Source organism: Acinonyx jubatus, chromosome A2 (genome assembly GCF_027475565.1).
Source record: "Acinonyx jubatus isolate Ajub_Pintada_27869175 chromosome A2, VMU_Ajub_asm_v1.0, whole genome shotgun sequence".
Classification (NCBI taxonomy): Eukaryota; Metazoa; Chordata; class Mammalia; order Carnivora; family Felidae; genus Acinonyx; species Acinonyx jubatus.
In genome coordinates, this window is record NC_069383.1 from 157,094,077 (window position 1) to 157,110,387 (window position 16,311).

General features: G+C 58.9%; 2 protein-coding genes across 6 annotated transcripts; both read left to right on the forward strand.

Annotated features, from left to right (window-relative positions):
- The first annotated feature begins 407 nt into the window (after positions 1-407).
- On the forward strand, positions 408-4,361 carry ACP5 (acid phosphatase 5, tartrate resistant). Of its 2 annotated transcripts, none has more exons than XM_027050239.2 (6): positions 408-854; positions 2,017-2,104; positions 2,341-2,601; positions 2,811-2,938; positions 3,095-3,440; positions 3,829-4,361. In XM_027050239.2, the coding sequence occupies exons 3-6, from the start codon at positions 2,341-2,343 to the stop codon at positions 4,099-4,101; spliced, it is 1,008 nt and encodes a 335-aa protein (XP_026906040.1). In that variant the 5' UTR covers positions 408-854; positions 2,017-2,104; the 3' UTR covers positions 4,102-4,361. The 2 variants fall into 2 exon arrangements, with proteins under 2 accessions (XP_026906040.1, XP_026906041.1); XM_027050240.2 differs by lacking the exon at positions 408-854 and adding an exon at positions 933-1,087.
- A 5,747-nt stretch (positions 4,362-10,108) lies between these two features.
- On the forward strand, positions 10,109-14,805 carry ELOF1 (elongation factor 1). Of its 4 annotated transcripts, none has more exons than XM_053219878.1 (5): positions 10,140-10,241; positions 10,865-10,913; positions 13,510-13,643; positions 13,800-13,870; positions 14,178-14,805. In XM_053219878.1, exons 3-5 carry the CDS (start codon positions 13,528-13,530, stop codon positions 14,219-14,221), a joined length of 231 nt encoding a protein of 76 aa, XP_053075853.1. In that variant the 5' UTR covers positions 10,140-10,241; positions 10,865-10,913; positions 13,510-13,527; the 3' UTR covers positions 14,222-14,805. The 4 variants fall into 4 exon arrangements, with proteins under 4 accessions (XP_026905987.1, XP_026905988.1, XP_053075853.1 ...); XM_027050190.2 differs by having other exon boundaries at positions 10,147-10,241; positions 14,183-14,805; XM_027050186.2 differs by lacking the exon at positions 10,865-10,913 and having other exon boundaries at positions 10,109-10,241; positions 14,183-14,805.
- Positions 14,806-16,311: the final 1,506 nt, after the last annotated feature.

Consider the following 16,311-nt stretch of genomic DNA (forward strand, 5'->3'; position numbering starts at 1 on the left):
CCCACATGGAAAAGGAGGCGGGAAGGGTTGAGTTCTAGCTGCGGGACCGAGCATTTCAACTTACCCTATTTGGAATTAATCTTTAAGGGAAGATTTGACTTTACCGCCCTCACGCCCACTTTATTTATTTTGAAAAAGAGAGCGGGGGAGGGGGGCAGAGAGAGAGAGAGAGAGGGAGAGAGAGGGCATCTTAAGCAGGCCCCCCACGCTCAGCGTGGAGCCCAAGCGGGGCTCCACGGAAGGACCCTGGGATCCTGACCTGGGCGGAAATCAAGAGCGGGATGCTTAACCCAGTGAGCCACCCTGGGGCCCCTGCCCTCCTCGCGCCCATTTTAAAGACCAGGAAGCTGAGGCTGAAGACGACAAACTTCCTCACTAGAGGGTGGCCCAGCCCAGGGTGAGGCCCGACCCAGTGATCGAGGGCCGTGGGCGCCCCAGGTGGGGAGGAAGGGGGCGGCTCGACCCGCGCGGCGGGGAGGCAGAGGGAGGAACTTCGGTCTCTGAGCCCCGGCCCCGGCCCCGGCACCGGCCCGGGCTGCAGCCCAATCGGCGGGCCTGGGCCGTCCCCCGGGGTGCTCTAACCCATTTTACAGACGTGCTGCCTGCACCCCGGAGGAGGCGTGGCGGCGCTCGGTGGCCCAGCAGGATTCCGGGGGCGGCGGGCCAGGCCCGGGAGGACACCCGAGCCCAGGAGGCCGAGGCGCCCGCCCTCCCCGCCGGGGATCACCTGGGCCGGCCCGGGGCCCGCGGGCCGGGCGGAGAGGGCCGCCGCCTCCTCAAAGCCCGGCAGCCCGCGAGCGCCCCGCACTCCAGCCGTCCGGGCCCCGCGACGCCGCCTGCCCCGCTGCCGGCAGGTGAGACCGGCCGTGACCTCCGCCACGGCCCCGCGGGAGGGGGCTCCGCCTGCCCCGGTGACCCACTTCCTGTTTGTCCGAACTGCGGGGGCGGGAGGCACAACCGGCTAGCCCGCACTGGGTGACCGGGGGCAGGTCACCTCACCTCGCTGAGCAGGTGACCTCCGCGCTGGATGAGTCCCCCCCCCCCCCCCCCCCCCGTGCGCCCTCGCAACTGACTGGAGGGACCCGCCGTGAGTGCGCAGGGGACGAATCAGGGCGGGTGGAGGAAGGCAGGGAGGTGAGGGGCAGGTCAGACGGGCCCCAAGGGCAGGGGTCCCACTGGCCAAGTGCCTGCCTACTCTCAGGGGCAGCGGCCACGGTGGGGGGGGGGGGGGGCGCTGCGGGCAGCCGCTGAGGGTGTGAGGGTCAAAAATCAGTGGTCACAAGGTGTGTCACCAGCTGCCTCCCCGCCTGGGTTCCTCCTGTGGGGAATGGGGGTGGGGAGGAGGGGAAGGTGTGGGCAGGACTTCCTGGAAAAGGGAGACCCTGGCGTTTGGGGGAGGGAGGTGACCCTGGGACTCAAACCCATAGGTTGTCAAACACACATCACCCACCAGGCACACAACTCACGTGAGACACTCAACCCAAACACACACAACCTGACTCAGGCCCAGAACGGGGACACAGATGGGCGTCCCACGAAGTTCCACTTTAGAGCCCAAGCGAATGTCACAGACACGCCACCCGGGCCTTGCAGGCTCAGTGCGCACATCTACAGGGACAAAGGACTCCCAGGCACACAGCAGACATGTGACCCAGGCAGGCACGCTTGGCTACACACAGGAAACAGCTCAGACACACCCGTGCACAGGCAGCAAGCGCGTCCCCGGAGCACATGGACGCACAGGAGGTGTCGGGCTGGGGTGCACACATTCAGCCCCAGACCCAGCTCACGCACCTCACCGGGTGCCCCGGGGCCCACGACACAAGCAAGCTCGTGTGGGCACGTTTAGAGGCCGTGAGGGCAGGCGCGGCTGCACGTGGGCCAGCCCCCGACCCCGAATCCCGTGTCCAGCACTGGGGAACTCCAAAGCTCACATGACCCAAGGGGAGGGCTTCTGGAACAGTCTGCGGAGAAACTGCATCATCCTCACTAATGATCCATTTCCGTCCGCCCCAGGGAATAAAGGCTCAGTGACCGCCAGTTCTGCCCAGGAGCTCACCTGCCTCTCTGAGCCCCCGGCTGACTGGCTTGTGCCTCCCCCAGGGTGAGTGCGGGGTGTGGGACGAGGGAGGCCGGAATGGGCCCGCACGGCCACCCTTCCCCTTCCCCAGCCCAGGCCGGCCCCGCCTACCCTCTGACCCTCCCAGCCCTGCTGCCCTGAGGTCCTGGGAACTAGGGCCCCACCCAAGGCTTTCCCCGGGGCCAGCCCTGCAGGGGTCTCCCGGGCCTGCTGCCCAGGCCTCAGCCCCCGGCCCTCAGGCTCCGTCTCTCCCCTCCCAGATGGACACACAGACTATACTGCTCATCTTGCAAGCCTCACTGGTGCTCCCCCTGGCTGACGGGGCCAACCCAGTCCTGCGCTTTGTGGCTGTGGGTGACTGGGGAGGAGTCCCCAATGCCCCGTTCTACACAGCCCGGGAAATGGCCAATGCCAAGGAGATTGCCAGGACCGTGCAGATCCTAGGCACAGACTTCATCCTGTCCCTGGGGGACAATTTCTACTTCACTGGCGTGCAGGACGCCAACGACAAGAGGTTTCGGGTGTGTGACCCCGGAGTGGGGGTGGGGGGTCATACGTGGAAAAGCCGCTCGACCTTTGGGACTCTGGGGAGGGCAGAGGGAAGCTGACGCTTGCGCGCACCTGGGGCGCTCCGTGTCTCCCTTGGCCTCGGCCCCTCACTTGGTGGGAGCCTCGGGGTAGCTGCTTGACCCTGGGGGTGGGGGTGGGGCGTCCCTTCTGTGTGCCACAGGAGACCTTCGAGGATGTGTTCTCTGCCTCCTCCCTCCGCAACGTGCCCTGGTACGTGCTGGCTGGCAACCACGACCACCTGGGGAACGTCTCCGCACAGATCGCCTACTCCAGGATCTCTCAGCGCTGGTGAGCCGGCCCCCAGCCATGCCGCACCCCCCCCCCCCCCCGCCCCCGCCTCGCCCAGGGGGACCGAGAGCCGAGAGCCGAAGCCAGGGCTCGAACCCGGGCCTCGGGCCTCGTCTGCTCAAGAGGTGGCGCCCTGTGCCTCTGTCTCCTCCGCAGGAACTTCCCCAGCCCTTACTACCGTCTGCGCTTCAAAGTCCCACGGTCCAATGTGTCTGTGGCCATCTTCATGCTAGACACGGTGACGCTGTGTGGCAACTCAGACGACTTCCTCAGCCAGCAGCCTGAGAGGCCCCGTGACGTGGCGCTGGCCCGCACGCAGCTGTCCTGGCTCAAGAAGCAGCTGGCGGCGGCCAAGGAGGACTATGTGCTGGTGGCCGGCCACTACCCCGTGTGGTCCATCGCCGAGCACGGGCCCACCCGCTGCCTGGTCAAGCAGCTGATGCCGCTGCTGGCCACATACAAGGTCACCGCCTACCTGTGCGGCCATGACCACAACCTGCAGGTGAGGGGTCTGCGGGGGAGGTGAGGAAAGGGCCCCCAGCCCAGCCGGCGTGCCACACGGCACACCGGGATCAGCCTGCCGCCTGGCGGTCTCCCGAATGTCCCTCAAGCTGTATGGTGTCTAACCAGGAAAAGAGCCCAAAGTTTCCCGAAATCCGTCATACCAGCTGCTAGTTGCTCATTCGCTTCTCTAGCTGTGAAGCAGGATCAGTCCATTGCTACAGGGGAGGAAACTGAGGCCCAGAGGGTTTCTGCTCCTCGCCCGAGGTGACGCTGTGGTCGGGGACAGACCCGACCTTGGATTCGAGACAGGGGGGGCACAAAGCCCGCGGTCAGCCTCATCGAGGGGCTGCGGCCGCTGACCCTGACCCTGCGCCCTCCGTGCACAGTACCTCCAGGACGAGAACGGCGTGGGCTACGTGCTGAGCGGGGCCGGAAACTTCATGGACCCCTCGAGGAAGCATATGCGCAAGGTCCCCAACGGCTACCTGCGCTTCCACTACGGGGCCGAGGACTCGCTGGGGGGCTTTGCCTACGTGGAGATCAGCCCCAAAGAGATGAGCGTCACTTACATCGAAGCCTCGGGCAAGTCCCTCTTCAAGACCAGACTGCCGAGGCGAGCCAGGCCCGAGCACCCACGCGTGCGCCACTCTAGGGCCTGAGGCGGGGGGGCCTCCCTGCCGGCGGGTGGCTGGGCCCCGCTGGGCCGCGTGCCCGTGGGCAGGCTTCCTCACGGGCCTGTGGAGCTGCAGCGGAGCAGAAGGAGAACCACAGACGAGGAGCGGTGGCGCCAGGTGGCCCTTGTGGCAAGGATGCCCGCGTCTGTGAAAGCAACGTGGGCACGTGGACCAGCCGGCGTGCCGTGCCCCGTGGCCGAGCTTGTCCAACCTGAGCTCCAGGCGGTGGGGGGGCAGGGAGGGAAAGCTTTCTCCTGAACCAAGCACCTGTCACTGCCGAATATTCAATAAAAAAAATAGTTGCAGAGGCTGCACGTGTGCCACGGCGTCTCTCTCCTCCCCTCGCTGGCGTGTTACATCACCCGTGGGTGCTGCCGGGCCCTGCTGCCCCTTCGTCGCTCAGCGGGCCTCACGCGTGGAGGCAATTTGAAGTACAGACCGAACGGAAAGGGGGCGCCCCGGTGGCTCAGTCGGTTGAGCATCCAGACTCTTGATTTCGGCTCAGGTCACCATCTCACGGGTCGTGGGTTCAAGCCCCGCATCAGGCTCAGCACTGGCAGCGCGGAACCTGCTTAGAATTCTCTTTCCCTTCGCCTGCTTGCTCACTCTCTCTCTCTCTCCAAATAAGTAAATAAATAAACAAACAGACCAAACCAAAAGGGTTACCAGACGAATCAAGGCTTCCTCCTCTGTGCCCACCTCCCCAGGCGGCCCCCCATCACTGTTTCTTTCCTGCCCAAATGGATGCCTCTGTAATAAAAACATCCCCCCACCTTTTTCTTTTACACAAAACAACACGATACACACACAGTTCTGCGCACGCTCTTTCTGCTAACCACAACTCGGCTGTTCGTGACAAAAGATTCCTTTTTGTTCACTCTGATATGGAACTGGTAATGCAGTCAGTCACATACATCAAAAATCTAAAGTTTATGGAAAAGTGAAACATCTCCCTCCCTCCCTGTACTTCGGTCCCCCTCTCCAGAAGGAAACAACTTTCTTATAAATGCTTTGTTGCCTTCCAGGATTCCTCTACTCAAATAAAAAGCAAACGTGAAGTTTTGTTCTCCCCTTGCCCACTGATCTGCACCCGGCTTTTTTTGTTGTTTTCAAACCAGCTCTATGGACGTGTGATTGACACATTGCGAGTGTGCAATCTGTCAACTGTGGACAAAGGCACATAGCCACAAACCCACCCCCACAATCGAGACTGAAGCATTTCACATAGCCCATGGGTTCACTTCGCACTGCTATTTCTGTCTGTTATATCTGGAGATCTGCCCATCAGATCTCAGGGGAACTTCTGGCTCTTTCCACAGCTACAGAGGTCCTGCCATATGCCTACCCACTGTCTCCGAACCAGCCGTCGACCGAGGGCCACCTGAATTGCTTCCAATAATTTTGCTATCCTCAAACACCGCTGCAATAAATGACCCTATGCATTCATTTCCTATGTGTACAGACAGATTGGTAGGATACATCAGATATATTCCCCAAAGACTGCCCTTCTTTTTAAAAAAAATTTTTTTTAATGTTTTTAATTTTTGAGAGATAGAGCACGAGTGGGGAAGGGGCAGAGAGCGAGGGAGACACAGAATCCGAAGCAGCCTCCAGGCTCCGAGCTGTCAGCACAGAGCCCGACGCGGGGCTCAAACTCACGAACCGCGAGATCATGACCTGAGCCGAGGTTGGACGCTTAACTGACCGAGCCACGCAGGTGCCCCGAGGTTTTATTTTTAAATAATCTCTACATCTAACATGGGGCTTGAACTTATAACCCTGAGATAAAGAGTCACATGCTCTACTGACTGAGCCCCCCAGGTGCCCCAGGAGTCCCTCTATATGACAGCCATGGAGCTCCCACCTGATGTCACTGGCTCCTTGCCGGGCCTGCTGAAATCCATTCCAGTCTTTCCCTCTTACCAACCAACTGCAGTGGGTGCCCCTGGCCCCATGCTTTTTGTACATCTGTGCAAGTATGTACGCAAGAAAACTTCCAGAAGCAGAGCTGCATGAGGGCCTGTTTCTTCCAGTGGATGCTGAAAGCTGCAGACAAGCCCAGTTCCCCTCTGGGAGGGAGTTGAGTAACACCCACCCACAGCCAGCCAGGGCCACCCAGCGCAGGGCAGGTCCCAGTGCTCCCTTGGCCCCTCCCTCAACTGTCACTTCAGCCGCTACAGGGCAGGGACCCACTTGTTTGGCTCCAACTGTCAGCCTGAGCTGAGTGAAATGAAATTGCAACCTGGATAAAATGTAACTGAGGTTAGTTTTAGGGAGAGGAACTCAGGGAGTGTGACACCTTCCATTCGCTACTTTATAGAAGCTGATGTTGTTGAATCTGTTACAGATACAACCCCGGGGAGCATGTGTTAACTGTTAAAATTAAGCAAAGCTATTTTACCAAAATGCCAGCCCTGAGTTCCTTCCTGGGATTACTACTACCAGCCGAGCTCTACTCCCCAAAACACCATCGCTTCTAATCCTCACCCATGAGGCAAGGGCCAGAATCATCCTCGATTCTCTGAGGACATTACAGAAACTCGACAGAGTAAGTAACGTGCCCAAGGTTATGCCCAGGAAGTGGCAGACCCTTGATCTGAACCACAAGAGTCAAGGCGGTTCGCAGCCACCCTGCCTGTTCCCACTGACTCAGAGGCTCCAGGCAGGGCAGGGATCTGAATCAGAAGTCAGCCCAGCGTCCCTGTTCACAGGGCCTGGAGCGTGGAATTAGCCCAATGTCCCTGTTCACAGGGCCCAGCACGTGGAAAGAAGAAGTGACCCACCCAAGCTGACACAGGGAACGAGTGGCAGGGAGCGGGCTTGTCACCTAGGCCCCCTTCTCCACAACGACCAAGTGCTGTTGCCATGTACCAAGCACAAGCACCAGGCAGCTGGGGACCCAAGGAACAGCAAAAAGAAGAAAGCAGGGAGGACACTCGGGCTCAGAGGGGTTCCATCCAGCCCGGGGGACGAGGCCAGCTAGCACGCAGCCATTGTTAGAAAGATGCCTTCTAAACTTCAAAAAACTGGGTGCCAGAGATTCTCAAGGCCAGCCACAGGCTTTCATATCCTCTCACTCTTCCCAAGCAACCGGCTGTGACTCGCCCATCATGGGTGTTATCATCTCCCCCACTCCACTCCTCACCCCAGGTGCCGGGACCGGCAGTCGCATCCTCCTGCAGCCAGCAGCTCGTCCTGGAGGTCAGGCCACCCCCTCAACACCCTCGAAGGCCAAGAACCACAAATAAGAAGGTGAGAGACCTGCCTTGCGAAAATGCACGGTCATCAGAGCAACGTGACGCCAGCTCGGAGCAAACGTCCGCAGGAAATCCAGAAACAAGTTCGAGAACACACGAGACCGCGAGGCAGGTGGAAGATGGTGCTGCAGTTTCACAGGGAAGGTGTTATTTGCCTTGTCAATTTCCCCAGAGGACAGAGCCCTGATCCTCCTTCAGACCACACACACAAAAATAAAACCCAGAGGGACCACATGCTTGAATACAGAAATAAAACACCACAGGAGTCGAACGCGAACATCCACATCTGAATAAGATGGCTCAGGGTAGCTCTGTTCATGATTGCCCCGGAGTGGCAACAACCCCCACGTCCATCCATAGGTGCAAGGAGAAACAAACTGTGGTCCATCCACACGATGGGCTATGACTCAGTGATAAAATGGGACAGACTACTGATAGACATGACATGGACAAGTCTCCAGCTGAGTCAGCTGAGCAAAAGCAAGCGAAACTCAAAAGACTACAGAATGTACGATTCTGTTCATATGACTTTCTGAAAATTACATAAAGGAACTGAAAGCAGGTCAGTTGATGCCAGGGGCTGGGCACAGGGGAAGGAATGGACTACAGAGAGACACGAAGAAAGTTTTGGGGGGTGATGGAAACATCCGTTATCTTTTTTTTTTTAATGTTTATTTACTTTTGAGAGAGAGAGATAGAGAAACCGAGCATGAGCGGGGAAGGGGAAGTGAGAGAGGGGGACTCAGAATCGGAAGCAGGCTCCAGGCTCTGAGCTGTCAGCACAGAGCCGGAAGCCGGGGTTGAACTCACGAACCTGCAAGATCATGACCTGAGCCGAAGGCGAACGCTTAACCGACTGAGCCACCCAAGCACCCCAAAACATTCTCTATCTTAATTGTGGTGATGGTTTCATGCGTGTACACGTATGTCAAAACATGAAATTACATAGTTTACATGCGATTTATTGTCTGCCAATCATATCTCAATAGAGCTGGGAAGGAAAGACAGTGGGAGAGAGTGAGAGAGAAATAGGAACAAAGAGAATGAGAAAGAAACAAACCCCACAATCATGAGCAGATATGGGATAGTCCATAAATACTATGGCCGAGTTGCACTACGAATTGTGTAACTACTAAAACCAAAGTTACCTGTACGTGTTTTGACTATTAAGTGTAAATAGCAAATCGATCCCTCCTGTGTGCACAAGTTTGTAGGAGCAATGAAAAAAAAAAAAAAAAAAAAGAGAAAAAGAGTCCGGTAGAGTCAGTTCCAAGGGTAACACTGCCCCCTAGGGGACACCCTGAAGATAGCTCGACCTAAAATCCATCTTCCAAATTACTTTCCTGACCACTGTCAGGAAACGGCTCTTATCAAGGTCACCAGGGACCAAACACTTGCAAGGTCAACAGTCAATTCTCTTTCCACGTCTTAGTCAAACTCTCAACCACAGGTGACACAGCTGACCACCCTGTCTCGAAATACCTTCTCAAGGCTCTGGGAAAGATCACCCACCTCTCTCTCCCCCTACCTCACTGGCCTACCCAGTCGCTTGCTGACTCCTCCTCCTAGCATCTAAGGTTGGGGTGCCCCTGGTCTCCTTCTTAGCCCTCTTCTTTTGCTATACTTTGCCCCTCACCCTGAAACCAGGTGACTTCCTCTGGCCCCAAGGCTTCAAATAACCTCCCTAGGTGAATGACTCTCAAAATCACTTCCAGATCCTTCACCTGACCTCCAGACTCCTCTTCCACGGGCCTGTTCCATCCCTCCTTTTGCTCGTCTCCAAAATCACGGCTAGAACACAACCCTGGACTTCTCCCTGCACCTTCCTCATCTGAGTGAGAGGGAGCCCCCAGGGGCTCCAAGACAGGTTAGTGTCTGTTCCGTTCTCTCCTTCCCTCCATCAGAAGTTCTGCAGGTGCAATTTCTGTGTAACTCCCGCTCAGCCTTCGATTTCAACCTGAGCGGCAGCCTCCCGGAGAAGCCTTCGCTAACCCCTCAGACTAGCTTGGCAGCCCCCTCCATCATCATATGCTCTGAGATCCATACGTTCTCCTCTGCTGAGCTGAAGGGTGTAGTAATTGAGCCTTTTATGTTTATGTCCAGCCTCTCCCCTAAACTGTGGGAATTGTAAAGCCTTATTCTCTCCTCGCCCGACTCCAACAGAGTCCTTAAGGTGCCCACGAGACCACGTGATCTGGCCCTTGTTTGCCTGTGCAATCTCTTCTATTGTAACTTCGGCGCTCAGCGCGGTCCGCGGACCAGCGGCACGGACGTCACCGGGGAGCTAGTTAGAAATGCAGCCTTTGAGACCACACCCCTGACCTAATGGATCAGACCTGAATTTTAATCAGATCCGCAGGCTCTTATTAACGTTTGAGAAGAGCGTCCTACAATCTCCCCCTTCACCACGATTCAGCCGTACTGCTATTTGCAATTCCTTAGCACGGAAATCTTTTGAAAGTGTCCGCAGCTGGGGAGATCCGGGCGGGCTGCGAGGGGCTGAGGCTTGAACTGGGAGACACGACACGTGCAGACGCCGCGGCCTAGAGCGAGGATGCCTTTCCAACGCCGGTCCGGCCCAGCCCACCGTCGCTGAACCGCCGGCACCGCGACAATTTCTCAGAAGCGGCAGCGCGCACCGCCTCAGGCCACGGCGCCAGCGCCCTCGCGCAGGCGCACTGCGACCCCGCCGCCCGGTAGGGTGTGCGAGTACGCATGTGCACCGAAAAGATGAGGGAGAAGGCGGGGCCTCCCCGCGGGGCGTTCCCGGCCGCAGGTTAGAGGAGGAGAGGGGGTTCCGCTTCCGGCTGGGGCCGGAAGCTACTGTCTCCCGGGTGAACGAGGCCGTCGCAACGAGGGGAGGCGAGTGTAGGTGACTGTTCGCAGGGGCGGGCTTTGGGGCCAGGCCGGGTTAGGCGATCTTCTACTGGGGGGGGGGCGCTCACGGGATCCTGGAGGAGGCGTCGAGGACCCCGGGGTTGGGGGGGTGGCCGGCCGGGGAGCTTGACTCCCCCGGACCCCAGCGCTCTAAGCGCGGCCGCTCGGAGGCCTGGCTCCCGCAGGCGGAGGGCGGGAGGCGACGCCGAAGCCTCGGTGAGCTTGGAGGGACCGCCGACCCTCCGCCTTTTGAAGGTTGGGAGCCGATCCCTTTTCCAGGCCCCTTTGGCGCGCTTGGACTTAGGTCGCCATAGGGCAGGCAGGGCCCCTGGAGCTTTGTGTACAGGCTAGACCCCCTTTCTGGTGTGCGATTGGGGGTGCCGTAGACGCCGGATAAAACAAGATTCTGGTTCGGGAGCCTTATCTGTTCGTTCAACAAGTAGTTACTGAGCGCTTAATGCATACCAGGCACCGTGCCTGGTATGGGGATTCAGCAGTGGGTAAATCGTGTCCCCCCCCACCCCGCCCCACCACTGCATTCCACTAGGGGCAGATCTGAAATGAGGTTCAGAAATCTGCATTTTTGAGCATCCCTCAAGTGATTCTGTTAACAGGTGGTACCCAGGGCCAGGCTTTGGGAAAACAGAACACTCCCCGGAGCAGGTGAGGCAGGGGCTATAGAACTGGCTACATTTGCGGGGGGGGGGGGGGGGGGGGGGGGCTTCTGGCTGCTTTCCCCTGCGGGCCCATCTCAGACCCTTTCTCCCCATTGCTCCCTGAGCTTCCGCTGTACCAATCTTCTTGCTCTGTCGGGGGGTGGGAGGGGGGGGAGCTGCTTCTGCCTCTGAGCCTTTGCAGTTGCTGTTCCATCAGTCTGGACTGTTTGGCACTGTCGCCTTCTCTCATCATTCAGGCCTCAGTTTAAATGACTTTTACCCAGAGGGTCCTTCCCACCCCGCTTCTAGGTGAAGTTGCCCCATTCCGGAAGTATTCCCTTAGCCCTGATTGATTCATCTCATAGCACTTACTGGTAACGGAAATGATCTCCCTTATTAGGTTGTTAAGGGTCTGCCGTCGGCTACCAGCAGTTCCACAAAAGCAGACACTTTGCCTGCCTTGAGTGCAGCATTGCCGTGGTTAGCGGAGGGCCTGGCATTGGTTCATTCGCTCATTGAGTAAACATTGGTCGAGCGCCAGCTCTTGCCACCAGCAGTTGTAGGCTCTGGGGATACAAAGAAAAGACACAAGTCCCTGCCGTCGTGGAATGTACATTTGGAGGAAGGTGGACAGGGTAGGAGGTGCAGGGAGAGCCATAGGGAGGCTGTTTTGAAAATGACCAGGACTGGGGACTCGGACTACGGTTTTGGCTCTGGCGAGAAGAGAAGCGGGCAGGTTCTGGATGTCTTTTAGAGGTAAAGCCGCAGGATCAGGATCCGATAAGGGATGTGAGAGGGAGTGGAAGGAATCAAGGGGGAGTCCAAGGTTTGTGCAAAGATGGGTTTGCTATCTGCTGAGCTGGGGAAGACGGAAGGGGCCTGTTGAGGTGTCAGCAGCTTGGGTTTTGGACGGGTTATGTTGAAAAAGTGGGTTAGCATCCGGTGAGGGTGTAGCCGAGGCAGGTAGACGAGCCAGTCTGCAGCCGAGAGGAAACGTTGAGGGTGGCAGATCGGGAAGCCTCAGTGTAGAGGAGGCATTTGAAGCCCTGAGGCTGGGCGAGGTCTCCACGGAGGTGAGAGCAAATGGAGAGGAGCCCAAAGACTGAGCTCGTGGGCTCGTGTATCATCACGGAAGTCCAGGCCGGGACCGGGGGAAAGCATCAGCAGAAACTGCAAGGCCCCATCAGTGAGGCCGGGGCAGAGTGCAGGGTCCTGAGAGCCGCGTGGGAAGGATGGGAGGACGGACCAGTGCGTCCAGTGCCCTGAGGAGGCGGGGAACTGCCCCCTGGGGGGAGCAGTATGGTGGGGGGTGGGGGGGCGGGTAGAGGGAGAATGGGAGGAAATGAAGACCGGGAATGCAGGCAGCTCTTCTAGAATTCTGGTCTTTATTCCTGTGTCACGGAGGAAGAGCCACACAGGTGGGGTGTAGGGGGGACGGGGAGAGGGGAGAGTGCCTGGGGACGGTGATCCTAGAACCCTGAGCTCAGTGCCTGGCGTGGGAGGCCCCTGTCTCCAAGACACCTGTCCCTAGATGTGCCTCTGCTGCTTGAGCCCATCATCTTCCCCCAGCATCTTGTTCTTCCTGTGCGTTAGGCATCAGAGGATGATGCCACCTTCTCCCCCTACCCACCCTGTCCATCCCCCACCACCTTAGGAGTCATCCCGGTCCCTCCTTCTCTGGCCACACTCTGAGACTCTCTCACCCCCCGCCATCCCTCCACCCTGAACAGCCCTGGCGTTCATCTGTATCCACACCTCTGACCTGTACTCCTCGATGCCCTAGAAAGGCAGTGATTTCATCCTTTGTCTCCCCACTGCCCACCCTCCCACCCAGGATCCATCCAGACCCTTCCCCCCTGCCCCCACTCCCTGTTTAGCCTGTCCCTCACCACCCCCTGCCCCATGTGGTCCCCCAACGCTGGCCGGGGCCCTCAGACACCTGTCTTCGGTCGTGGTATGTGGCAAGGACCGGAAATGCTTGTCCCCCCGTCTCTGCCCACCAGCCCCTTGTGTGTGGAGAGTTAGCCCAGGGGGCTTCTCTGGAGGATCTGTCCTATCCCTTGAGTGTCATTCCTCCTAGGTGTCCCTTGTGTGTCCCTTTGACGAGAGGAGTAGCTGCTCCTAAAAGTGCCGGCTTCTGGGCACTTAGGCTGTGCCCATCCCCGCGCAGCTGGTCCGTCAGAGCCTCTTGCGTCATCCTCACCAGGAACAGTGGCGTCCTGCCTGGGTGCCGAGGATGGGTGGGCCGGGTCCCGTGCTCAGCACTCCGTGTACCGTTTGTCATGGCAGCCGCACAGACCCCTGTGTGGGTAGCAGCCTCATCTCTGTTTTACTGACAGAACACTGAGGCACAGAGAGCCTAAGTCACCTGCCCGGGGCCACCCAGCAAGTGGAGGGCCACGATTAGAACTCGGGCCACCTGTTGCCAGAGTCTGCTCCCATCCCCCGCCCAGAGTGTGCCTGGATCCGCCGCCTACCTGGGGACTGGGAGCCTCATCCCTCAGAGGCGGAGCCTTCTTCCCAGCCTGCCCCCTAGAGCATCGAGCTGGAGGGCTCTGTGGGTCCCCTGGGTTGCTGACTCCTATCCCCCACCGCCACCGCAGGTTTGCCCTCCTACAGACATGGGGCGCAGAAAGTCCAAACGGAAGCCACCCCCCAAGAAGAAGATGACAGGCACCTTAGAGACCCAGTTCACCTGCCCCTTCTGCAACCACGAGAAGTCTTGTGACGTGAAAATGTGAGTGGGGAACGGGGCCTCCCCTCTCCTCCCAGAGTCGGGAGGCAGCTTCCCTGCTCCCACCATCCTTTCTGCCCCAGGCCCTCCCACTCAGGGCGATCGTCACCCATAGACGCGGCCTCCTTTACTCACCAGCCCCTCCTCCTCCTGTTCCAGGGACCGGGCCCGCAACACCGGAGTCATCTCGTGTACCGTGTGCCTAGAGGAGTTCCAGACGCCCATCACATGTATCCTTGGGAAACCAGGCTCTTGCGGGGAAGTGGGGTGGGTGGGGAGGGGTGGGGGCAGTCAGGGCTCCCCTGCCCCGGGTGGGCTGCTCTAGGGCACCTGGCCAGGGGCGAGGGGACTGGATCCAGTCTTTGCTCCTCTGGCCTTCCTGCTTACGCTTTTGTGGGCCATGACCTCCCCGGGGCGGGGACAAGGCGCCACCTGCTGACTTGTGTAGGGTTCGCGGCGGCGATCTGGCTGACACCAGTGAGAGGGGTGCGTACAGGGAAGGGGCCCGATGCCACCGGTTGCCCTTGACCTCAGCGGCCCAGATCTGTCAGAACCGGTGGACGTGTACAGCGATTGGATAGATGCTTGCGAGGCAGCCAACCAGTAGCGATGCAGAGGACCCACTCCCGTGGCAACCCTGCCTGCCGTGGAACTGCCCCGTTGGGTGCCAATCCAGAGACATTCCAGGGTCCGCGGTGTGGGTCCAGGGCCTTCACAGCCCTCTGCGTGTATGGAGTGGGTGTGGGTGTGAGTGTGGCCGTGGCAGCGTGCCTGTGGGCACGGACTGGAGTTGAGGCGGGGTTGTTGGGCCTCCCCGGGGGCCTGAAGTGCTTCCCTTGGCTCTGAAAGCCTTTAACTTGCTTGCTCCTCCTCGGGGCCCGCGTCCTGACGTTCTGGGCAAGGACAAGCCCCGCAGAGGCTGCCAAGGGACTCTCCAGCCTCCTCACCCATCTCACCAGCACCGTGTGAACTGGACTGCCCCCCGCCCCTCCCCTGCCTCCCAAGGCCTGTGGCCTGGGATTCAAAGCCACAGTCCCACAGGCCCCGTGGCTGGGACCTGGCAGAACAGCCCCTTTTCCTGTTTAGTTGCTTTTGTAGAGGAGGAAGGGGCTGGGCTGGGGATCGCCGTCGGTCACGAGCCCCTAAATAAAGCAGCTGATGCAAACTCCTGCTTCTTTGTGATTTCCTGGGTTCTGGGTCAGGCCCAGGGGTTCAGTGAGGGAGAGGGGGAGACTGAAGCACTCAGAGGTGGCCTGGCGGGCCATTGGAAATGGGGTTTGGTCAGTCCTTCAAACTGTCCATTTTGTCCATGCAACAGGCATTCGGGGTGAAACCATGGCAGTGCTGGGCCCGAGGCACACGGATGAACCCACAGACACCTGGCCAGGCATTTACAGGCACAACAGAAAGTGGGGCCAATGGAGCCCGGGGTGACCAGAGAAGGCTTCCTGGGGGGCGGTCCGAAAGAAGAAGTGATACTCAAGGGCCACCCTGTGCCAGAAGCTGCTCTCAGGCTTGCCTGCCCTGCCCCCCCCCACCCCACCCCCCGAAAGGTGCCTGTGAGGTAGGTGCCCCAGGCTCACAGGTGAGGAATTGGGCCAGAGATGGCAAGTCACCGGCCTAACGTCCCACAGCCGGAAAGCTGCAGAGTTGGGCCTTGAACCTGGGAGGCCTGGCGTCACAGCCCCGGGGTCTGACTGCCTAAGAGTCCAGGGTCCAGGCTGAGAGAACAGCTCTCTGCTTCCAGGGCTGCAGGGGTGACAGCATTGTGGAGGAGTAAGGGTCCGGGAAAGGGACCTTTTTCCGAGGGTGGTGAGGGGCCTCTGAAGACGAGGTGGGGCCGATGCTGGTGCGGTGTAATACATCTTGGTCCCTATCTCTAGTTCCTGGCACAGCTCCTCAACCCCTGAATTTCCTGAATGGCAGCATCTTTTGTCAACAGAGCCCGTTTTGATCACACCTACGTTCATGCCGATCGCTGTGGGGCCCCAGATCAGCCTCAGGATGGGGCTGGTCACCGGAAGGTCCGTGATTACTGAGTGGGACCCTCAGTAACACCCACAACCTCTGAGGAAGGGAAAGGGGGGCTACAGATTAAGCTGTGTAACAACTTCCACAAGATCTGACAAGCTTGGGGGGTCGGTGAACCCACAGAAGTGCTGGGGGAGTGGGGTGCCCCTTCTTCCGACTTGGGCCCGTACACTGGCTCCATCGAGCGCCTCCTGATTTATATTCTTTTCTAATAAACCGGTAATCTCGTAAAACGCAATGCTTCTCTGAGTTCTGTGAGCCACTCTAGTAAATTAACGAAATCGGAAGAGGTAGTCATGGGAATCCCTGATTATTACTGGTCGGTCAGAAGCACAGGTCATAATCTGGACTTGGAATTGGCCCTAAAGGGGAGGGACAGCCTCCTAAGACTGAACCCTTATCCTGGGAGATCCAATGCTGTCTCCAGGTCGTGTCAGAATTGAGTGAATTGCTTGGTTTTGGAAAAAATGCATCTGAACCTTGCTGATGGATGGTGCCCTCAGATGGTCTTACAGGTGTGGAGGTCCTGACGCTCTGGCAGCCTGGGGCCCATCAGCACCTGCACCCGGCTTTGAGCCTGGGCAGCAGGTGGCCTGTGCTTTGCATTCCTCGTTGGTACAGCAGAAAGGACGCTAGAACG